Source organism: Glossina fuscipes, unplaced genomic scaffold (assembly GCF_014805625.2).
Source record: "Glossina fuscipes isolate IAEA_lab_2018 unplaced genomic scaffold, Yale_Gfus_2 2, whole genome shotgun sequence".
NCBI classification, from domain to species: domain Eukaryota; kingdom Metazoa; phylum Arthropoda; class Insecta; order Diptera; family Glossinidae; genus Glossina; species Glossina fuscipes.
In genome coordinates this window covers 6,170,746-6,195,415 of record NW_023998416.1, presented here as the reverse complement: position 1 = coordinate 6,195,415, position 24,670 = coordinate 6,170,746, and the positions used below count along the sequence as shown (strand labels likewise).

Below are 24,670 nucleotides of genomic sequence, written 5' to 3'. Positions count from 1 at the left end.
ATGATTCGATGATTGGCAGATGCAGTCATTGTTATTGTTGCATTACAGTTAGGCATCCATTTTATTTTCTTTTCATTAGAATCTTTGTTTTTGTTATAAATAGAAATTTGCTCCAGAAAAAAAATTTTTTTTCTAAATGCACAGAAAGGGAAATTTCTGACTTTGTGTAAAGTTTATGAAATCAGACAACGACCTCATAAAATGCATTATAATTAGTGTAAAAGTGGGCCTATTTATAGATAAATTAAATTTTCTTTTTTTAGATCATATATTCGATCAGGATGCTACTAATCAAATAATATTTGATAAAATGGCCAAACCAATTGTACACTCTGCTATTGAAGGTTTCAATGGCACTATATTTGCTTATGGACAGACCTCATCGGGTAAGTGCTTTGATTTCTGACAGACTGGAAAAGTTTCTCCGTAAAATTATGATTCCTTTAAAAGGTAAAACTTACACTATGATGGGTGATGAAGAAAATCCAGGAGTTATGGTTCTGGCTGCAAAGGAAATATTTAAAGAAATCCAACAGCATTCGGATAGACAGTTCTTGCTTCGGTAGACAAGCTTGTTTAATTATTTAAAAAATTAGGTTGATCTTGTTTTTTTCTTTTTTAAACTTTACAGAGTGGGATACATAGAAATTTACAATGAAAGAATCTATGACTTACTAAATAAAAAAAATCAGGACTTGAAGATACTTAGAGATGAGGCTAATGCCATCATTAACGTTAATTGTGAAGAAATTATTATTATGTGTGAAAATGATTTGCTTCATTATTTAAAACAAGGCAGCAAGGAGCGAACTGTAGGCGAAACGAACATGAACGAGAGATCAAGTCGGTCGCATGCTATTTTTCGTATTGTAAGTTTAAAAATAAAGAAACAAATTCTTAAAAATTATTTTAATTACACATGTGAGTGTTTTTCTCGGCAGATTATTGAATCTCGCAAAATAGATCGCAGTGAGGAAGATACTGTTACTCAAAGCATAATAAACTTAGTCGATTTGGCTGGATCGGAGAGAGCCGATCAAACAGGTGCACGTGGCGCGCGTTTAAAAGAAGGCGGCCACATCAATAAAAGCCTTTTATTTCTGAGTACCGTCATCAAACGTTTATCCGAAAATGAAGATAAAAAATACATATGTTATCGTGAGTCAAAGCTAACGCGTATATTGCAAGACTCATTGGGTGGCAATACCTTGACAGCCATTATTTGCACAATTAAGCCCAACACCATAGAAGAAACCCAATCCACTTTAAGGTAAAGAAATGTAAAAATATTCCAATCAAATTATGATAATGTAATGATGAATTCTCATAGCTTCGCCTTGAGGGCTAAAGTTATTAAAAATAAACCTGCAGTTAACGAAATTGTTTCGGATGCTACAGCGATGAAACGTTTGGAAAAAGAAATTACGGTTTTAAAGTCGCGTTTGGCTGAAGAACGTCGTAAAAATGAGAGTCAAATTAAAGTCGGTGAATTGGAAATGCGCATAAAAAATGAAGTATTAAAAATTATTACTAGTCATACTTTGCACGTAAATCATGCCCAACAAGAAAAACGCAGGCGCACTTGGTGTCCGATGTCAACGAAGACGAATAATCCACCGTCTGCCTTGCCTATACCAATAAATCAACGAACAGCTATGTCCGGCATGCAATCATCAAAAATATCTTCGTATCATACACCTTTGATAACATTAAGAGCCAGTTCTCCGGTCGGGAACACATTAGAAGACGCAACAGCTCTACAAACCGATATGTGTAATATAAGTGAAGAATTTATTCCGGGCGAGCTAGTCGATTTTGATAAACTATCTTTAGTGAAAACACCCAAGCAAGGATCTAGAAGTAAAGAGCATTCCCTTACACCAATACTCTGCACCAATCCGAAATTGACGTAAGTTTTTTGAATGTAAAGTTTCTGAAAATCCAGAAAAGGTTCTCTTCCATTCGCATACAAATTCACTTTGCATCTTGCTTTTTTCACACGTCTATCAATATGCATTAAATTCGTTAATTTTTCCTATTCATCACTTTGCATGATCCTAATCAGCTTAGAGAAAATTGAAAGCGATTTTGTGGAATTGCAAAGGTTTACTAACTTAGAGAATAAAATCGATTTCAAATATCATCCTGATGCTGCTCTTAAACTAAAAGTCGATGCTTTAACCGAACGTAATGCTCTTCTTGAGAATCAACGTTTGGAATATATACAATTAAAAGATGATTTTTCTGCTACTCGAGACGACCTTACTCAATCGGAAAAGCGGTAAGTGTGGAAGGTCTCTCCTTACTTACTTACAAACGGGTTTTTATCTTAGTAGTGATAGATGAAAATGCATTTCACTCTAATTGTATCTTTGCTGAATACATTTCCATAATTTTTTAAGTGTGAACATGATTTTCACCATACGATGGGTGCTTCTCTTTCCTACAATTTCAGTGCGAATGAGTGTGCAATCTTGTAATTTTTGCGAACCGAAGAATGTCTACCACAAACACGACACGGTTGCACGAAAGGACAGATGGACAAATGAACGGACGAACATGCTTGTTTGCTTTCCGAGGTGGAAGATTGCGTTATGGGATTTTTGAAGTTTGCTCCTCCTAGACATCATAAAGGTTTTCAAAGAAAAATGAAATTATGACACTATAAAATTGAGTAGAAGTGAGCGATTTTATCCATTTTTGTAGACTTATCCTCCTATAGTTTGATTAATGAGCCAAAAAACAACTTTTTATTGCTTTTGGGGGGCCTCACTATACGCAGCACTGTTGATGTTTACCTCGACCGATTTTACCCATTTTCGATATTAATCTGCGTGCAAGAACTCCCAATGTTTCTGTTAAATTTGAAGTCTAGAGCTTCATTTTTGCGCCCAGAAGAATGTTTACAACAAATGGCCGTCTGTCCTTGCTTATATCGGTTCAGAATCTGAAGCTGATCGAGAATATAGATAGTTTGTGGGGTCTCTGATGCTTCCTTCTGGTTGTTGCAAACATTTTGATGATCATGATGATGATTCATCCATCCGGGTATAAAAATTCATGTAAAAAAGTTTATTACTTCTTATTGGCGAAACGTGTTATTACAAAATTCTTTAAAAAGAGATTTGGGTGTATGTAACCGTATCAAAATCCAATAGATTGTTCCTAGAGACTTAAAAAGCTTTTAATGTCGCTCTATTGAAACCAAGATTTACTGGTGTTGATGGCAACTGCGGCATGCGGTTTCTTTAACACCATTTCACAAAAGATACTACTAAGGAATATCTTCCGCTTATAATGTGGTTTGAATATTTAGTTTTTGCTAATGAATATATTGTTTATGTCTGATATATGCATAGGCAGGTTTCCAGTCGGGGCAGTTTTCATTTTGATGGAATTGAAATTGGCCTTCATCCGTATGGAAATGAAATGTGCTGCATAGACATTCCATTGTATTTTGTTAATAAGATTGAGATATGGGTTAAATTATTTCAAAACATATCTAATTTCGTGGGTTATAAATTTTGAAAGAAAAGCCAAGCGTTTATCCCCTCTGCAGATCAATATATTATATAGTGAGCAAACAAAATACACAATTTATGTAGACAATATTTAGCATGTTCCTCGAAGTGAATACTATAAAGCGTGAATGCTATTAAAGCGTTTTTAAATTCGTAAAGTAGAAAGAGAGCAGATTCCCATATGTTCTCTTTTATGTGAACCCCCTAGCATTCATGTTAGCCCAGTTGAAAAATTTGATCTCTATTGTAGTGGGTGCTATAGCATATCTTGCATATATCGATTAAGATAGGGTCTTCTAACTGCGCTTAGAAAATGCATTCAATCAGATTTGAATAGTTTTTCTAAATCACTGAAATTTTTGTTGTGTCAAAGCATTGAGTACAATAAATGCATTGGATTAAGCGAAATATTTTTTTTTCATACGATTTTCACTGGAGCAATGCAATGCAATATGTTTAACTATAATATTAATCCATGCAAGCGAATCATATTTTGGCATTTGAGTGCACGATGCAAATGCATTGCTTGTGGCTAGCGCTTAAGCAAAGAAGTAAATAGGTAGAGAGAGAACGAGAGACAAAGAGAGAGAGAGAGAGCGAGAAAGTGCAAAAGCAAGAGATTAAAAAAAGTAGAATAGAAATAGAGAGCAGTATTTATTTGTTGTCTTTAAGGTTTTGGCAGTCGGTCAGAAAAGTTAGTTGTTGTCGTCCGTTTTACCTATTATTACTACGTTGATATATATCGAGTATACAAAAAAATTGTTGTTTAAAATGAGACGCTTTCGTGTGCGGATGTGTACTCAGCCGGTTAAGTTAACAATTGTCAATGAATTAAATTGAAAGAAAAGTGTTTATCATATCAATATATATACACAAGTAAACATGAATACAAGTATGTTTGTGTACCTGTAGTGTGAAAAAAAGTTCATATGTTCATATTAATTATCTAGAAATTAAGTTAAAAAAATTGCATGAAATGGATTTGGAATGAAAAGCGTTTAAGAAATTTTTGCTTAATAATTTGACGTCTCATGATAATGAAGATAACGCCAGTTATAATAATAAAAAACAACAGCTGTAACAAAAATTATAATAAATCTTTATAATGAAAGCGCAGTAAACGACCCACGCAATGCAATTGGTTTACGTAGTGCACTACAGAATAATCGTGAGCATTTTATTAGATTAGGTTGCCATTGAAAATTGAAAAGAAAAAAAAAAATAAAAAGTTGTAAAAATTATTGAAAAGTAACAAGAACATCAGTAAATTATATTCGTTACAAGAGGAATTTTGAATACTCTCCCTCTCCATCGCTCTCTCTCGCTCTCTCTATAATTCATTCCATTTTATTGCATTGCGCATCTATGTAACGCAGTGCAAAAAAGGTAATTGATGGGTTGTTTATGCCTACAAATGTAAGACGCCGAACCAAGTTTATAACAGATTTCTTAAATGCTTTTCTAGGAAAGATGTGTAACAACAATTTGAAGTGTGCGTAAGCTAGAATACAACATCAGTTCACGATTTCATCCAATATTAACTAGTTATCTGTGTCTGATAAATATACACCATGGTTCGTCTGTCCGTCCTTGTCGGATTTTCTCATCAAATTTTGTGACTATATGTATGTTATTTGTATAATAATGTATTTTAGTAAATATTTTTTCCCAAGTCGTTCCATTATAATCTAATTTTATATTACGCATAATGGGTATTTGACGAGTATATGATTATGCCGGTGAAGTAGTCGACGCATTTAACTGGTTAATGAAGGCTTTTGAACTGATGCCATGGCGTCAATGTGTGATAGAGAAATGATCAAACGATTAAAGCATATTTATGGCCAAATCCTTGTAATGCTCTCCTTAGGCTAACTTTTAAGGAATTTAGGAGCGGTCTTTTTTCCTTTAGCTTGCGGATAATGCGCATGTAAACCAGATATGTGAATATATATATATTTCTATTATTATATATATATAAATTTTCCTATATATATATTTGTGATACTAAACAAGTGAAAACAGTATAACGAATCCCGGCCGCTCATAAGATATAGCCAAACTGCAAGTATTCTTGTACCGCCTTTTCGAAATCAGATGTTATAAAGGAACAGGTGGAAAAAGTGGTCCGATTTGAACCATTTTCAATAGCATCCATTATTGGACAAAAACGAGTCAATATACCGAATTTCGTTAAGACATCTCATAAACTGCGATCTGTAGAATCACCATCAAAACATTCAAGACCGACAGACAAGCTTAGATCAGTGCAGAAAGTGCTTCAGAATCAATAGGTATAAATCAAAATGCTGAGTTTATCTTAAATCATTTTGGATGTTACATATATACGCACAAACCTGATACACAGTCGTAGCACAAGTGGTGTAGGGCATAAAAAGGGGCACGCATGTAATAAAAGATATGTCGTAAGTTAGAGAAATGCGACGCAGTGTTTATATAAATTCCACTGTAAAAATGTTGTAAAAATAAAACATGAGCTTTTAATGTTTGTTCATATTTGGAGACAAAATCATGTCAATGTACATTACGTTGCGAAATTGCTTCAGTCGAAGCAAAGGTTTTGTTTTAATTAAAATATTTTTTTATTTTCTTAAATCTTCTGCAAAAAAATTCGAAACTGTTGCCTGAATTGGCGGTAAAAATCAGGTCTGTCCTACATAAACATTGTTATGGTGTCTACAATGTAGAAATTACTTACGTGTTTGTGATTCTGAATATCGGCAAATTGTATATCATATCACATAATAATGAATCTTTCTATTGTGCAATCAAATAACGTGCACAGGTATATTTTCATGTACATGTATATATATATATATATATATATATATATATATTGTTGATGTTCAATTCAAGTCCCGGTAGTGTTTGTTAAAAAATTCATCCCAAGCCGAATACGAATTCTCTCTTGTTTAAACTGATTTCATTTTATTTAATAAGAAAATCAAGAGTTACTCTCTAAGAAGAAAAGACTTAGTCTTAAAGTTTACACATAGTCGAGATAGCTAGATACCTTTGTTGCCGAAAGAGAGAAGTTAGGGAATAAATACAATAACTTTTTTGTCTTGCTTATAATCTCCAGACAGACCTAAACGTTTTTGTTGCCCTATAAAATTTGAGTTATCTACCGGTTGTTGGTAATCTTACGCGATCGCATTTCATATTTATTTATATTTTGACTTTTAAAGCTCTTTACCGTGCTCTTGTCATACGATAGAGTGAAAAGATAATTCAATTGAAAGAAAATGGAGTAATTTGTTGCAAAATTAAAGTTGACTTTAGCTTACAGGCCGCAAAATGTTTATTAACCTGCTTTTGTCCCCAAATTTGAGCAAACTTTAAAAGTTGGTTTTCTTTGAAAAAAATTGTCACTTTACAGCGGAGTTTATGTAGACCTATTCATTATTGTCATACTTGTAGCTTTTTATACCCTACACGGTTTGTGGTACAAGGGTATATTAAGTGTGTATGGAAATATGCAACAAACAGAAGGACTTGCGATGGATCCCTTCTTTAATTATACTTTTCGTATAAGAATCGCTTTTGAATCGATTTAAGATTGTCTGTCCGTCTTGCATGTCTTGGTGTTGAATCTACAGATTGCAGTTTTTGAAATATCTTGATGAAGTTTGGTATTTCGACCTGATTTGGCCCAAGAATGAAGACTATTGAAAATGGTTCGGATCGGGTGATCGCTTTTTGATCGCTTTCCATGCAATGCCTTACGTTGAAAAGTCGTCTTACTAATAACTATATTAAGGGGAGTGACCCTAGGGTATTTATTGAGGGACCACAGCTCACCATAGTTTTTTTTTATTGCTTAACAGGAAATTATCGTGCTCTGAATTAAAAAGATATATAAGTGAAATAGCAAATAAAAGATTGTCTTAAAAATGACTATAGTAAAAGAGTACCGTTATTAAAAGTTATGTACATAAGTCATTGGGCGAATCTTTAACAACCACGTTTGGAAAACATTTTTTGTTTGTTAATTATAAAAAACAGGAACTACCACACTGATCACTTTTGGATGGTTTTCAGTTTTGGCTAAATTCCTCTTCAATATCAATTCCAATAGACGAGAAGCTTTCTGAATCTTAGAGCTTTTAAAAAATTTGATCTTAAAGAAGTCTCAAGATATTGTTGTAATATGCAAAAAATTCTACTCTAATCTTTATGACCATAAGGAGTGACTCGCATAATTCTTTCTTTGCCAAACGGATACAAAAAAAAAGTCGTGTTATACTCGACCAGTTGTACAAATTTTTGAAAGTAAAGGTGGGAGTATAGCTTAAGTGTTGAAATTTTTAAACATATCTTAAGAGCAAAAAGGGACAACAGTTTTAAAAAAAAATCGTAATTTTAATAACCTTTTTCGTGAAGTTATTAAGTATTTTAAAATGAAATTTAATTTTGAAAAAATCCAAAAAAAATTGGATCCATTCTCGCCGGGCATCTTTAATGGAGTGGCAAAGAGGGGGCAACTGATCAACAATTGTATGCCTAGATTTGGTAAATGAAACACGTGGAAGTTTCGAAAATAGTGGTTTTTGTATGACTCGCGAGTAGTTGAATAAAAGGATTAATTTGAGACATAAAAAAGAAAAGCAATCATTTGTTAAAAAACAGTATTGAATATTATTTAAGGATATGAAAAAAATTGCTGGGATCAATGCCGCTTGCTCTTTCTTTTTTCGAGGAAAATGCGTTTAAAGATTTAAGTTCCCCCTGATGCGCCTATGCGAGTATATTGTCGGAAAACCAAATTTTTGGACTTTTTAAAATTTTATTTCCACCCTCCATTATCTTTTTTTATATCATTCTTCAATTTTTAAGGATTCATGCAAGATAAAGAAAAAGGAAGAAATGAAAAGTGTATTGGTCTCTCGCCTCAAGTCGAATATGGCATTTATAGCAAAAGTAGTCCAGTTGCTGTCTTTAATCTTTGGAAATGCCTCGGTTAGATGGGAGAGCGGGATTAATGGCAGCATGTTATTTTGCTGTGTATGTTTGCCGAATCTGATAGTTTTGAACACAAAAATACTTAGGAAGTACTTAAGTGTTTCTTCATCTTTTATTTGGAACGAATTTCTACGAACTGCTATTAAGTTATGAACAGAATCGATGGAAGATTTGACTTAAATAACGACGATTTGTCAAGTGGAAATTTACGAACGGATACTTTAGATTAGAGCAATTCTCCAGTGTTAAATTTCCTTTCAATAACTTATTTGTATTGAGGATAAAATAAAAACTATTATCTGTCTCCCTTAAGCCTAAGGGCTACTTCTGAGAAACGTAATCATTTTAGCAAAGTTCATCTAAGGAAATAATTCCGAATTGCAAGAGCTTCTTCTGTTGAGAGAGGGTGCTAAGTCTCGATAAGTTTCAGCAAAAAAATCAATGTAATGTATGTTCGAGTCTTACAATAATTAATCATATGTAAAAGTTACACCGCAAATCAAAAGACGTTTTCGCGGCAAGCTTTATAGCCATTTATGAGAGGCAAACAACAAGAACATGCTTTTGATCTTTTAAAGTTGTAATAAGCATTTTCTGTTTTCCGTTTTTTAGTTTTGTTTGGAGTGCACTGTTGTGTTTATGCTATAAAACGCGCTCTTTAGAAGTGAATTTCATTGAAACGGAACAGTTTATCTTATGTATATATAAATAACAACAATTTCCCCCTTTTTTCTTGCTCAGCCGTCTCTTTGTTTGTTTTTTTTTTTTTTTGTGGATAAACGAGAAATGCAATTTTCTCATATTTCGCATATGCGACAGTTCGTTTGTTTGTTTGTTTATTTGTTTTGATCATAAATCTCGTAATAGTTAAGCCCTGCTGGCCGAAGAAAACTTGCGTTAGAAGACAAATGTAGTTAGCATAAATAGTTTTTTTTGCAACGAAATCATCTTTATACTGGACTTTTGTATAAGTTAGCCGGATGAAGCACCACACAAGGTTCGGATTATTGAAAAGTTCCCATCTTCTTTGAAATCATTGTTTAAGATATCTAAATCTTTTAAGATTAGACTTGTGGAATAGTGAAGAATCCTTTCTTTTTGTAACGTTCACACTTTTGTAGCCTACGCCATTTGTGGTACAGGGATATATTAGGTTTCCGCAGATGTCTGCAACATCTAGAGGAGATCTTAGAAAGGATCCACCTTTTATTATACCGCTTTCTGAATCAGTTTAAGCCAGTCTGTCCATCTGTCCGTCTCTTTTTTTGTACAACTTACAGGTCGCAATATATGAGACATTTTGATCAGACCTGATACGCTGGCCCGCTTTGTCCCAATGATTAACGCTGTTGAAAATGTTTCGAATCGAACCATTGCTTCTCGACCGCTTCCCATAAAAACAATCCGGTAGTATTAATAATTGTTACTCTTCATTGGTTTTTTATACGCTTTACGCTACTGTGGGCAAAAAGTAATGAAACGTGTATGTTTTAAAAATACCCGCGCCGATGTGTACCAATATGTATGTATTTTTGATAGGTTGATATGACTGCTGTGAATAGCTGACATAAATTGGATAATTGTTCGGTTAGTAATGTTTATTTTTGTTTAAACAACAACAAACTTAGAAAGGAAAAATCTGGTGAACAAAGAATTTGCATCAAATTTTGTCAAAAAAATGAAATGAAATGAATTGAAAGGATTGCAGGGGGGTCGCTGTGTGAGGAGCGTCTATCAAAACCATAAGTTTTTAAATGTTGCAGGAAGACTACCAATCCATGAAAGCGTCAACAAAGTCGACAAGTTGTCAATCGTCGATTGAATCAACAAGCTCTTGAATCAACAAGCTCTTGAATCAATACGACTAATTTTGAAGGATGATATGGGCATGTTTCGCGTGTCTTTTCGGTTTGTTCTAAAAGTTTCGAATTCTTTTGAAAACCAACCTCTCATGTCCAAGTGTGAATAAAAATGCTACCTATGAGTGATAATGATCTAAAATGCATAATTACTGAAGATGAATATATAGGAGGAGGAAATAGCTCAATAGTCTAGTGAATGTTGTTCTACACGTGAACTAGAAAAAAATCGCTGGCAACAAGATTGTACCCATCCAGGCATGTATTTCGAAATTTATGTCAGCTATTCACAACAGTCACACTAACCTAACAAAAAGTGTACACATCAATATCATAGCGCGGGTATTTAAAAAAATGTAGAGTGTCTTTTCGTTTTAACCCCAGCACTATGACATATTTGTAGATGAAGAATGAATACTTGTATGCCATTGGAGTAAATGGAGTAATAATTAATTATTAATTTTTTTTTTTATATCTTACAGCTGTGATGATCTTCAAAAGCAAGTGGATCAATTAATTGCTGCTGATAAAACTGCTCGTGCGACGATAGATAAATATGAAAATGATTTATCGGCTCTGAAGTCAAAGTTGCAGCAACTTGAAATGGAAAATCGGAATGCGGTTAATTTGGATTTTGAACTGCAACGTCTTAAAAATAAGTCCAAATTACGTGAAACAGAATTATTGGAATTTATTACGGAAAAAGATAACGCAATACTTAAATTAGAGAAATCATTGAAATCGATAAGCGCAGAGAAATTCCAAAATACTAAAGAATCGATGCAAATATCGGTAAAAGAAAACTCCAAAACTGATGGCAAAATTTGCATTAAATGCGAAGACTTGCAAGAAATGCTAGCGGAAAATGAAAAAGTTTCACATGATCTTGAAAAACTTAAATTACAATATGAGAAGTTGGAATTGAATTACACGGAAGCGCTGCAACGGAATGAAAGAAACATCAACGCGGTAGTTGAAGATCAAGCGAAAAACAAAGAATATTTGCAGGAAGATATACAAACATTAAAAGAGAAATTACAAACAATTCAAGAAGCGTACGAGAAATTGACAAAAGAGAGTGCAGCCGACGAACAGTCATTAAATGAAAAACTCGAATATAACGCTTCGGAGATGAAAATGTTACAAGACAAATATCAGAAATTGGAAAACTCTTGGCAGGAACAACAGCAGTCATTGAATGATATACAAACTCAGTATGATACAGTGCAAAGCAAATATTTGCATTTACAAAATGAATACGAACGTTTGGAAATTTCTTCGGAAAAATACTTGGCTGATCGAGAACGCCTTCAAAGTCAAAATGAAACGTTGCAAAGCGACATTAATGATTTAAAGCAGTTGCTAAAAGAGGCAGAGCTGAAATTGCTAGAGAGACCCGAAATTGGTAACGATACTCAAAATGAGAATTCGAAACTAAAAATGCAATTGAACGAGTTACAAATTCAATTTGAAGATTTGCAAAAAGAATACGATGATCTGTCCAGTCAATTGATGGACAATTTGCAGGAGAATGAATCATTGAGAGCGGAAAACACAAAATTGATTGACGAATTAAAAATTCTGAAAGATAAAAACTCATATTTATCTAATAAGGAATTGGAAATTGTCGAATTGAAGGCTGAATTGGAGCGTTTAAGCTTTTTACCTGAAAAGCAGTTAATGAATTATCCAATTTTAGCCTCCAATAATAGTTCTCTCCGTAGTTCAGGTGTCGGCGTAGAAGACGAAGAGGAGTGCATGGAGAAAGACGAGACTCAAAAACTATTACTTAACAAATTTATAGAGTTATCATCTTCCCTTGGCAAAATTGAATTAAAATTGAGTGAAGGCAATGCTAAAATATTCCAAGCGATAGATAGCGATATCAAATCTCATGTTTATAAGCTCCGTTTAAGCGACATCAAAAATGAGATACAATTTATCACCGATCAGCAAAACGATATTGCAACACTTGAAGGTACTTTACACCATCTTAATTTCCAAATTGAGGAATTGAAATCAGATGACCTTGAAAATACTCTTAATAACTCGGAAACTATCACTGATTCGTTAAATGAGTATCAACACAAGATTGAATCGTTGCAAGATCAGATTAATAAAGAACGGATAGCTAATAAATCTTTGCTAGAGAATACCGAACGTGCGTTAAACGAAATGAAAGAGCAAATAATACGTCTTAATGGGGAGCTTTTGGAAAAGTCCATAGTGGTTGAGAAATGTGCCTGCGAAAGTTATCAGAAAAAAATTTCTGATCTCGAGAAAGATAAGGAGGATATGCTTAAACATAGCACTTTCAACAACACTCCTACAGCCAAGAACATGAATGGCCTCAATTGTGAAGAATGTAAGGACTGCAAAATTTGGCAAACGACACAACGGCAAATGCAAGAAGTTATCAAAGATCTAACGCAACGTTATTTGGAATTGCAAAAGGAGTTAGAGCAACAGGCGCAAGAACATAAAGATCAAATCATTAACTTGGAGTTAAATAATCTACAAAAAGGGGAATTAAGCGATGAAAGTTATCATAAAAACTTGGTGGGCCGGAATGAGGCACATGTAGTACAGCAGCAGTTGAAAGAGCGTGAAAGCCTTGAAGCAGCAGACACCGATGAAACCATTCAATGTAAGACAGAGCTTATTAAAAACTCGCCGAGAACTGAGAATGAAGAGAGTTTGGAAAAAACATCACAAGGTCGAGAAATTTTCACAGAAAAACGGGAGAGCAATGAACATAAGATGCAACTTTTGGAAAAAGAAATAATTGATAAAGAACGCCAGTGCAAAGAATATGAGACCGAAATACAAGAGTTGAGCGAAAAAATCAAAAATTCTGTGGACCAACAACAACTAATGGAAAAGAAATTAAACTACCATCTCGGAAAAGAGCAGGAATTGCGTCAAGAAAATCAGAATTTGACTGACGAGCAAAACAAAATCCTTGCAGATTGCGAAGAGCTGCGTGCGAAACTTTTATCTCTAACAAAAGAAACAGAAGCTGTAAAAGTTTCAAATCATAAATTACGAGATTTGGAAATCAATAATGAGCAATTGCTGTTAGAACGTAGTCAGTTAGTATTTAAGTTGCAGAATGCTGAACAACAGGTTTCTGAGTTCTGTAAAGAGGACGCAGCCAGAGAAGAAATTATACAAGACTTGCAAAATAAGCTAAACGACATACAAGTTAATTTTGCACAATCTCATGTACCGCTCGAGGCTTTAACTGCTTGTAAAAACGAAAAACATGAGGTGGAGTTAGAGCTGCAGAGAAAAAAGCAAGAGAATGAGAAGCTTGAGAAGAGGCTGACGGAAACAGAAGATCGTGAAAGTAGACAGCAAAAAATTTTCAATGAGAAAATGGACCTCATCACGGAAGAAAATAGAAATATGAATGAAAAACTTGCTCAGATGACGTTATTAGCAGAGCAATTTAAGAAATTCGAAGTGAAGTCTTTAGAAGAGAAAGACGCTTTAGAAAGGCAAAACAATATCTTGCACCAAGAAAACCTGGCCGCGGAACAAAGACTCTCTCAAGGCATTGAGGAAAAAATGCAACAAATCAAGCAATTGCAACAAACCTGTGATAATTTAACCCAAGAATTTATTCATAAACAAGAACAAATTTCCGCCCTAACTCGAGCGGCCGAAGAGCTCAGAGAGAATGAAAACGAAAATCTTAAAACAATAAAAACCCTTGACAATGAAAATAAAATGCTAAAAGCCCAGCATTTAAAACGGGATGAGCAACTCAATGAGTTAAGTCAAAAATCTTGCAACTTACTAAAGGAAGAAATCGATTTACTTAAGGGAGAGAAGAAAAATTTGGAAGAAAAACTAGCTCAGTTGGCAGATATAAAAGTGCAAAAGGCAGCACTAGAAGAACAACATAAGCGACTGGAAGCTGAGTCTTTAAAACAGAAAGATAATACGGAAAAACAAGTGGCTTTGCTTCAAGAAGAAAAGCTGAATGTAGAGAAACGTTTTTTGCAAGAAATTAAAGATAGAAGTGTTTTGGAAATGCAACATCAAAATCTAAAGGAAGAGCACAATTTGCTTACTGCCTCGTGCAAGGAACTAAAAGATCGAGAAAACAAACAACAAGTAGAGATAGATCGTCTTCATAAACAAATTCAATTACTTAATGAAGAGAAATCGAATCTTGCAGAGAAGCTCAAGCAATTAGAAGATATGAAGGGAAAAATATGTGCTTTAGAGGTAAGCTTGAAAGAATTGGAAGAAAAGAAAAACGCTTCAGAGAAGCAAGTACAGACACTTCAGCAAGAAAACCTCTTAGGAAAGACGAATTTTGAAAAATTAATTGAGGAAAAGGAGAATCAAATGAAAAAATTACAAGAAAACTGCGATCATTTGAATCAGGCGTATAATCTTCAGCAAGAAAAAGTTTCTACTGTCACTCAACAACTGGAAAAGTTTAGAGAAATCGAATTGAAGAATTTAAAACAGGAAAATGAAGAGCTGCTTGAAAACATTACAGCACTTAGCCAGACAAAAGAAATTTTGGAATCGCAGAAAAGCGATTTGGAAAAATTGGTTAATGAATGCAAGGCATCTATGAAAGAAGTCTCAATCAAATGTGATAGCTTACGTGAATCTAACGAACAATTGCATCAAACGAACGACCAATTGAAGCAAACACTGGCCAACGTGCCTGAACGTTTCCGTTTGGAAAAAGATTTTGCAGCACTTCAGCTGCAGTATAAAGAATTGCAGGATAAAATGGAAGCAGCGGCTAAAGAATCAGATCGATGCACTAAGGCTTTGCGTGACGAGGTGCAACATTACAAGGAATTGCTGGAAAATCAATCGAAAAGTTATAATAATTTGCGTCACGATTTGTCGACTAAGGAATTGCACGAGAAGGAGAAGCTTAATTCCGAAATCGTTGCATTAGAAAATGAAAAAAGGAAATTAGAGGCGCATATAAAGCAAATCGTTGTTAAAACCCTTAAAGAGGAAATAGGAAAGCCGACTCACGATAGCAATTCCTCGATAGATTCCAATCTTTCACATTCGCCGCGCAGTAGTCGACACAGCTTTGAAGGCAATCTTAGTCCCGATCAAAATGTGCGTCAATCTAAGTTAAACGTTTCCGTAGATAATGCCGAACATAAAAACAAAATAATTGAAAGAAAAAATCGACGTTCCAGTGTTCACGATGAACGCCGACGTCAATCTTATTGGGGTGCTATGCACGATAAAGAAACTATGACAATTCCTGCAGGTAAGCATAAAAGACAATTACAATTATATAAAAATATTTTGATTACTCTGCGCTCATTTCCAGATACAAAGTGCAATTGTGAGGAACTGGATCAAAAACTTCGAGATTGTCAACGTAATTTATATATTCGTCAATGTCAAGTTACCGCTCTTAACCTAGAATTGAAAAACCATCCTTTAATATCTGAAAACGCCAGCTTAACGAAACGTATACTGGCGGAACAGGAAAAATATCGCATCGATATGAAACGCTACAAACAAAAGTTACATGAACAGACTACAAAGGCTGAAAAAGCTATGAATGCTTGGGCAACGAGTAAAACGCAATTGGAACAATTACAACAATTACAAAAGACTGTTGCTGATAATGATGAAGAGGTCTCAGCAGCAGCAGCATCAATAAAACCTGCCGTCATCCTGAACGCGGAATTGATAAATGCAGAGGTGCAAACTGATGGAGATTTAAACGATATGATTCAATCGTTGCAAGGCAAAAACAATGATTTGAAAAAGATCTGTCGTTTTCGTTATAAAACTATTAAAGATTTGGAAGAGAAAATGGCGCAGAAAGAGAACACCGAGGGCAATTCGCTATCCGCTTTAGAAGTTGGTCAAATAAAGTCATTAAAGGTAAGAAATTGTGAAATAGCGCGCCATTAAAATGAACAATGAATTTTCGTCACATTTTTTTCCATATTTTAGAATCAAAATGAGGTTTTAAACAAGGAATTAAACATAATTCAACAGAAATATGAAAATGCGAAAATTATCTTGCAATCAAGACGTGATGAGATACGTAAATTACAGGAACAGTTGAATGTGAAAAACTAAATTGAAAGAGCAAAGTATAATTAATTCGCTTAAATTTATAAAATGTACTTAAATTTATTATTAAATTATAATTTTTAGTTTTAGTTAGATTTAAATAGAATTATATGATCCTCGTTGGTAGCTATTTACGCTATATAACTTATATAACATATATATACATATATTAGATTATAATCTTACTTTGTTTTTGTATTTTGTGCCATTCTTCCATTTGATTACTTACGTACTAACTAACTGTTATTATCATTACACATGCGGTGTTTTAATTTTGTCATGTTTATAATTTTTGGTCCCATTGTCGTTAATTTATTTAAATTTTCGCAAATTTTATTTGCATGTAAATAATTCATTTAGTATATTTATAGCAAACGATCGAAAATAAAATTGACTTTGATGAGCACCAAGTCGCTTAGGGGCTCATTATCGTTATGCACTACATCAAGAAAATTTAATAAACTTTTCTTTTATTTGTTACGGCAAAGATAAATTCGCAAATACTTTCCGCGCGGCGAGAACTAGGTTATCTCGGAATATTATACCAAATGAAATCCTACAACTCTTATACTGTGTCTCAGTCAACCGCTGCAGAAGTTTTTGGTTCCGACTCGAACGTACACAAATAGTATTTCCTCCTTTAGTCCTTCTCTACCCATAATCCTTCCTCACGATCTACCTGTACTGAGTGTCTTACCAAAAAGAAAAAAGAAGATCGTATGTTACCACACCAAAGTGAACATTTGTGTTCAGTATTGTTGGATATATCATAACAGAGAACTGTCCAGAAATAGTTAAGGTACTGTTCCCGCATTCTGCGGGCTTATTTTTGGTTGAATGGCAAATTTTGGCGTTTTAAGGAAAACGAAAAAAAATTCTTGAAGCTTTGGCCTTTAAATTCACGAAAGTGAACACTTACCTAATTAAATATGAAGTGAATTTCGAGACATCAGCGCTATTAATGAATAGATGATAGTACAGTTCACAAATATCGCCATTTTTACCAACCAGCAGACCATAAAGACAACGACTTCAGCATTATTCATTATTTCATTATGTTTATTTCTCTTCACATTATAAAAAATATTAAGCTTTTCCTTCAGATAAAGTAGGTATTGTTCGCATATTATCAACAAACTTGCAAAGCTGGGAAAAGTTTTTTTTTTTCTGTTTCGTAGAAGAACGACAATTCAATATTTATTCAAGGTGAAATGTCTACTTTTTGATATATTTTTACTCGGTTCATTTCTTTAATAGGAATATGTCTAAAGATAGTTAATCATTCTTCTTGCTTTATCTAAAATTAGAATAACTGGAGGGTAGCATATTTTACTGATTAAACTAAGTCGACGTAAAAAGTCTCGTACTCGCCCAAGTCACTTCATTATCTGCTTCTGTTGTTGTGCTCTTGCTTGAACAGACTCACGGCCACTAAAGGGATAATAGGTGGCTTTAGCAAATCTACACAAGAAGAAGAAAGTTTTCCTTTTAGTTTTCTGCGCTTGCAGAGATCGTTTAAGAATAAACTGTTTACTATGGAGTTCTCTGTAGCATAACATGCTTTGTGTACCTAATTAAGGTCTATTGGTATAAGATATACATATATATATATCTATAGCTTACCCTGCCCATGATAGTACGCTCAAACAAATTTCCGCTATAAGAAGAAAGAAAAAATATTCCTTGCTAACAAAGTTCTCTTGACATATTTTGAAAGCAACTGTCGCTAATGTGTCGTTACTGGGTTAGCTGTAAGAGTAAAAAATTTTATTATAACAAGAAATCGTGATCACACTTTGAGACTTTTTCTTAACTTATTAACACAGATCTGGTTTAGTTTCAATGTATTTTCAACAGCAACCAAAAAAAATTTACAGGTTAGCAAGTTAATGATAATGAAGAGAGAGAGAAGAGGCCAAAAAACGCATTGAAACTAAAGCGATTTCTTATGATCGTAGGTGGTCTGACATCAATTGGGAAACAAATTAAATTGATTCAGGATTTTTTCATATTTATTAGGAATAAATGAAGTTTAGTTTCTAGACAATGCTGAAAATGAATTTTACAGAACTGGTAGGTAGACTATGCAATGAAAACGAATCTGAAAACCGCGGGATAGTGATCAAGTGGTAAAAAACTTAACGAGATCGATTAAAAAAGTGAATGCATGAGATAAGAATAAAGAAAAACAAGGCTTTTCTTAAATAAACTTCCGATGTATTTCATAAAAATCATATGAGTAAGGATTCATTGCTTAACTTATGTATTTACGAACTCACAATACACTTAAAGACGGAATTTTTTGAAATCACTTTTATATTATATTTTTAATTAAAAATCGAAAACTTAATTCACTTAATTTTACTCGTCTTAAACTTTAACATCACGCTATTGCCTAGATTATCAAACCAGAAATTATCGACTTTAAAAGTCAATAGATAAACTGAACACACCTCAAGTGGTATTTTTGGTCTGCCAATTTCAGGCGGAAGTCTTAGAAATCGGGTTACTGGTTAAACACGGTTATGCACAACAGTGCATGCATGCATATGTGCCAGGTTGTAGTATCATTCAATTGCTGTATTTTGTACATTTTGTATGCGAGTGCAAATGTTGGAACACGATAATCATAGTGTAAATCTATTGATTATTATAGCGTTGATGCTAAAAGTGTATGTATCGTACTTAAGTGAATTTTATAGCTAATTAAGTTGTAGTCAAATGGCGGTTGGAGGAGTACATAAGAAGCACTACCGTCTAACTTATTGTGTGAAAGTGAAAAAAAACATGATACTTTCTCATTTTGACAACATGAAATTGATGTATTAGTAAAACACGGTAAGTAACCAATATTCGGTAAACAGTAAACCGCTACCAATGAAGGGGCTGCATGGAAAGACTAACTTAAAAGACATCGACAACCGGGAATTAATTCTTTTAAGATTTAAACAAATCAGTATTAATACATATATGAGAGCAACAAAGAAAATTTAATTTTATTGAAGTATATCATGATTTCTACATTGCAGTGCTAAAAATAGTCAATAGCCGCAACAATAAAAGGATAATTAATTCATTCAATGTTAAGCGTAACAGTGTAACAACTAACACAACTTTGGAGATTAGAATTTAGTAGTAAGTTTTCTTTCCTTCATAATAAATTTAGCTATTGGTTGTTTAATATCTCTTTGTTATGCCATGCAATACTTGTAGTAAGAAAGTTTATTAGGTGCGGAAGTATGTAATATCCAGAAGGACTTGAGACAGATCCATCTTTTATTATGCCAACAAATTACTTTTTAAATCTTAAATTGTCTGATTGTCTACCGCCTTTGTCCGTCTATCCGTCTTGTTTCTTTTGCTCAGCCTATAGATCGCACTGGTCTTTTTTCGTTAACTGTAGTTCAGTCGCTAGATGCAGCGCTGAAGATAGGTGCGCAGCAGTCGCTATGTGCAGTGCAGTCCCCAAGCGCAACGCAGTCGCTAAGTGTAGCGAAAGCGTGCATTAGTGTGCTAAGTGTAGCGCAGCGCAGCGCAGCTAACCGCGTTTTTCATATCAACAAACTGACTGCATTCTATTTTCATTTATTTCTGTTTAATTAAAAAAAAAAAAATGTTATGAAAACTAGAAGTAAAAATTTGTTAAATAAAAAACAATTTAAAATTCAAAAAAGTTTGAAGGGAAAACTTTACAAATTTCAAAGCAAAAGTCATCATTAACCGATTAATGGAAATATATTGATAAAATAGCACTTCTATCAATATCGTCAGAGAGATAAACATATATGCAAAAATAAGAGATGCGAGTATAAATTCGAGTATAAAAAGCAAAGACTAGATAGATGTAGGGTATCTAATGCGAAATTACACTATTTATGAAACTTCTATTTATAAAGTGATAACACGAACATTTATTTCTGGCCGAAATGTCTAAGTTTATAACAATTTTATAAAAGCATTTTTTTTCAAAATTTAACGAATTGTAAAAGAAATTCAAAGAATTGATTAGTTTTATGGATTTGTAGGATATTTCGGTATTCTTTGTTAGAATTCATTTATATTAAAATAGTTCACTTAAAATGACTTTTTTTGTTACAAATGTTCAAGGGATTTCGAAATAGATCACCTATGGCGATTCGTTTAAAAAGTAACGACCGCTTTCGAGAAGAAACTTTTAAAGTTGTTCTAGAACTTGCTCTCAGCAAAATTTTTAACAATATTTTAGCATAAACTTAATTTTGTATGCGAACCCTATTTATAAAATTCGCAAGAACTGCTTAATGCAAAACATAAGTCCATTGTTACTTTTAAGGCTTTATCTAATCTCATTCCCAATTATAATTGTAGTAATAAATCACTAAAGCACTTTTGCATTCTACAGCAATGTAAAAAGGTGAATTGTAAAGACAATTGCTATAAACTGACTTTAGAAAATAGGTAAGAAAATTATATTCGGTCGCGACCGAATCGTTTATATCCGTTACTACTATCCTATCTATATCTACTCTCCAAGTTTCACTATTTGGCACCTCTATCGATGTGATTTTGAAGAAAAATTTAATCCGCTTTGCCGGTGTTATTTAATTTGGAATTAATTCAGTTGGCCTATGGCATTTTACTCGGCAATCCTTTTTATTTGATGACCAAATAGTTATACTGCTAAGAAAAAACGAATCGTTCATGTTGTGGGGTCCATTATATTTATTTTTTGAGACAGCTAATATTTTTTCCGAACAATTTTCAATATTTAGTCGTGTTTACCTTATGAGTAATAAACAGAAAACGTGAAAAATATGATCGCTTATAATTACTGGGCTCCTTCATAAAATAAATATAGAGAATTTCAAGTCTCCGTCTTTCATAAATTATTAGTAATAAGCAATAAAATCATAAATTTTTGCTTGGAGAAACATCTTTGTGTCCCCTTTTACGCTTTACTGTGGGCGCGTGCTTTCACCAATTCGTTCCATCTTCAATACCCGCAATAACTTCATTTTTCCAATCAGGGCAATGTTTACGATAGACAGATGGATGGACAGACAAAGATTCTTATACTCCGTTTAGAATTTAATGCTGATCAAGGAGGTATATGTTTTATGGAGTCCTCGCAGCTTGTTTCTGCTTGTTGCAAACGTTTTGACAAAGTGAATACATCACTAATCGCTGGCGAAAGTCGTAGTCTTTTGCGATAATTTTTCAAAAGCATTGTAAGAAATGTTTAATAGATTAGTTAGCGAAGTTTACACAATCGATTAGTTGTTTGCAATTATAAGACGGTATACGAGGCACTATTTGCAGCAGCAATTTTAAGAAGAGACTGCCGCAGTAGAACTTCATCAATTACAACCCTGGATTTGTAGGCGTCTATTGGTTTCAAGGCTTTCAGCTAAGGGCTAAGGCTTGTACCGTTTGGTATTACTTTACAGAGGGCGGTCATTTGAGCAGCAAGTGAAAAGAAGTGTAAGAAATTTTCTACAATATTCGCTTTAGTCTCTACAAAGGAAAAATAAGATATGAACAATTATTAAAAATTATTAAAATATTTTACGATACCGATTAACCAGAAACTTTCTGAAAATCAATTATAGTTAAAAGTAATTAAGTGAAATTATTAAAAAAATGTGTGCTCAAGTGTTGGAAAAAATCGGTTTACGATTCTCATATGACACGAAAGGCAAAAACGATATGATCGCATTTGGCATCGAGTTAGGCTGCTCTTTCGTTTCGTGTACAACGGAATATTTGTGATATCGTTGGTGATAAAAGGAAAATTAAATTATGACACAATACAAAATTGAATAGGCGTGGCCGATTTTTTCCATACATGTAGATTTATCTGTTATAATTTGATTCGTGAGCAAAAAAAACATTTTTTATTCCCTTTGAAAACAAGGATATCGCCGTTTTACGTACTACTATTAGCGTGTCTTTCGACTGATTTTGCTCATTTGCAATACTTACCGGCGTGAAAGCTCTATTTTTGTGGTCAGGAAAGGGTTTACAACAGACTTTTGACAGACGGATAGATAGTCAAGCAAGCAGATGGACATGCTTACATCGATTCAGAATTTGGTGGTGATCAAGAATATATATAGTTTATGGGGTCTCTGATTTTGCTTTCTGGCCACTGCAAGAGTTTTCACAAAATGGATACACCCCCGTCTTTCGATGATGGATACAAACATTGATGTAAGAAAGTGTATTTGTTCTTATTTGGCGAACCATATCATTACAATGTTATTAAAAAAAGAGTTGGGTGTACGCAAACCTATTAACGTTTAATATATCAAATCAAGAAATTTTTGTTTAACAATTTGACGTTTTATGATAATGAAGATAACGCCTGCAATTGTAATAAAAATTATAATAAACTTTTGCACTGGAAGCGCAGTAAAGGACCCCCACAGTGAAATTGGTTTTCGTAGTGCACTACAGAATAGTCGTGAGCATTTTATTAGATTAGATTGCCATTGAAAATTGAAAAGAAAAAAAGTAAAAAGTTGTAAAAATTATTGATATATAAAAAGAATATCAGTGCAGTGTGAAAAAAGTGCTTGATGGATTGTTTGCTGCCTACGAACGAAAGACGCCGAACCAAGGAAAGATCTGTAACAACAATTTGTAGTGTGCGTAAGCAAGACTACTACATTAGTTTAAGATTTCATCCATGATTAATCAGTTAACTGTGTTTGAAGACTATACGTCATGATCAGTCCATCCGTCCTTGTGGCATTTTCTCATTGATTATAAGAGTGTATTTGCCATAATAATGTATATTATTAAAGAAAATTTATGGGCAAACCCTTGTAATGAAATACTTAGGCTAATGTTTAATGAACTCAAGAGTAGTCTTTTTCGTTTTTAGCCAAATGACTTACAGCTAATGCGCATATAATCCAATTATGTACATCAAATGTTTTTAATATTAAACAAGTGAAAGCATTATAGTGGGGCCCGGTAGCCCTAAAATATAGCCATACTACATAACCCTAAAGATATTCTTTGGAACGATTTTTCAAAGTCGGCCGTTATGTGAGAAGAGGTCGAAAAGTGCTTCAATTTGAACCATTTTCAATAGCATGCGTTTCTGGATCAAAACAGGTCGATGTACCAAATTTCGTCAAGGTATCTCAAAAACGGCGATCTGTAGATTCAGCACCAAGAATTACAAGACGGACAGACAAGCTTAAATTAGTTCAGAAAGTGCTTATGAGTCGGTAGTCATAATTAAAGGAGGTGAGCTTACAATTTTGCTAATTATAATTTCATCTGAAGTCCCACAGAGTAGGCACTGTGTCCCATTGCACTTCAGAGGGTCCGTCACCGTTGGCTCAACACTTATGTTTATGATGTGATATTGTCCCATTAATTCGGTACGAGAGGTCGGAGCCTAAAGCAAGGTTTGGAAACGTTAGAAGCACAGTACGTCTCATACCCCTTAATCTACGTAAATGCGAGAAATTGACATCTTTTAGAGGTCTGCCTGTAGGTCTGCTCATATAATATCCATGGACACGCCAAAGAAAATGCGTCATATTTTACAGACCTGGGTGTTGTTTTTAATCTGAAACTATGTTTTCATGTACGTATATCTACAATTGTACTCTGGGTTGTATCAAAAGCCAATCGTGTGAATTTGATAGCAAAAAATCTAAGTTGGTTTTAGAGTAGGCCTCAAGAGTGCAGTCTCCAAGCTATGAATGTGATACTGATATAATCAGAAGGATCAAACCTGATCAGCTAGAATCTTCTATTAATTATGAACAAGCGAACCTCTCTGAAGTGCATGAAGTGAATGAATTAGTTGTTTACCATTTTCAACGATATTTTGTAATCAAAGCGCACTTCGCAATTTTTTCGTATCATGAAATAGTTGCTCTGCACGAACACTTCACATCTCTTATCGACATAGCTTGAAGCTGCTAGATATTGTCTATTATGTTCTATGAAAAACTAAAGATCGGAATAATCTCGCACACCCTTTCTCGTAAAGTTAAGGACTATGAGAAAATTAGTTAAATTAATGTCCTTGACTGTAGGGCGTCGAGCCGCTGAACCTCACTGACTATAACGTTTAACGTCTTGGAGTGAAAGGGAAAGTCTTATCAAAACTCATCACGTTTATTGATTGACTTTACAATGCATTTTTCAATTGTGATAATTTTTTTGATAAGATTGTAGAATGTTTTTGTAAATTGCTAAACAACTCAATAACTGCCG

At 33.8% G+C, this 24,670-nt stretch overlaps 2 protein-coding genes across 3 annotated transcripts in view; both read left to right on the top strand.

The window, feature by feature from the left end:
- LOC119632782 (centromere-associated protein E) overlaps positions 1 to 24,670 on the top strand; it is a 31,467-nt gene that overhangs the window by 331 nt on the left and 6,466 nt on the right. The window contains exons 2-11 of one of the 2 annotated variants that reach the window (XM_038025861.1): positions 264 to 386; positions 451 to 562; positions 632 to 869; positions 942 to 1,270; positions 1,331 to 1,909; positions 2,066 to 2,281; positions 10,846 to 15,041; positions 15,072 to 15,626; positions 15,690 to 16,255; positions 16,328 to 16,500. In XM_038025861.1, the coding sequence (XP_037881789.1) occupies positions 264 to 386; positions 451 to 562; positions 632 to 869; positions 942 to 1,270; positions 1,331 to 1,909; positions 2,066 to 2,281; positions 10,846 to 15,041; positions 15,072 to 15,626; positions 15,690 to 16,255; positions 16,328 to 16,456 (7,043 nt within the window). In that variant the 3' untranslated portion in view covers positions 16,457 to 16,500. Of the gene's footprint in view, positions 1 to 263; positions 387 to 450; positions 563 to 631; positions 870 to 941; positions 1,271 to 1,330; positions 1,910 to 2,065; positions 2,282 to 10,845; positions 15,627 to 15,689; positions 16,256 to 16,327; positions 16,501 to 24,670 lie in introns of both variants that reach the window. The other variant, XM_038025860.1, reaches the window with a different exon arrangement.
- The window catches only part of LOC119632861 (trichohyalin-like), a 36,799-nt gene continuing 33,814 nt past the window's right edge, over positions 21,686 to 24,670 (top strand). Inside the window, exon 1 of the mRNA XM_038026000.1 lies at positions 21,686 to 21,910. The gene's annotated coding sequence lies outside the window, so the exon portion shown is untranslated. The remainder of the gene's footprint in view (positions 21,911 to 24,670) is intronic.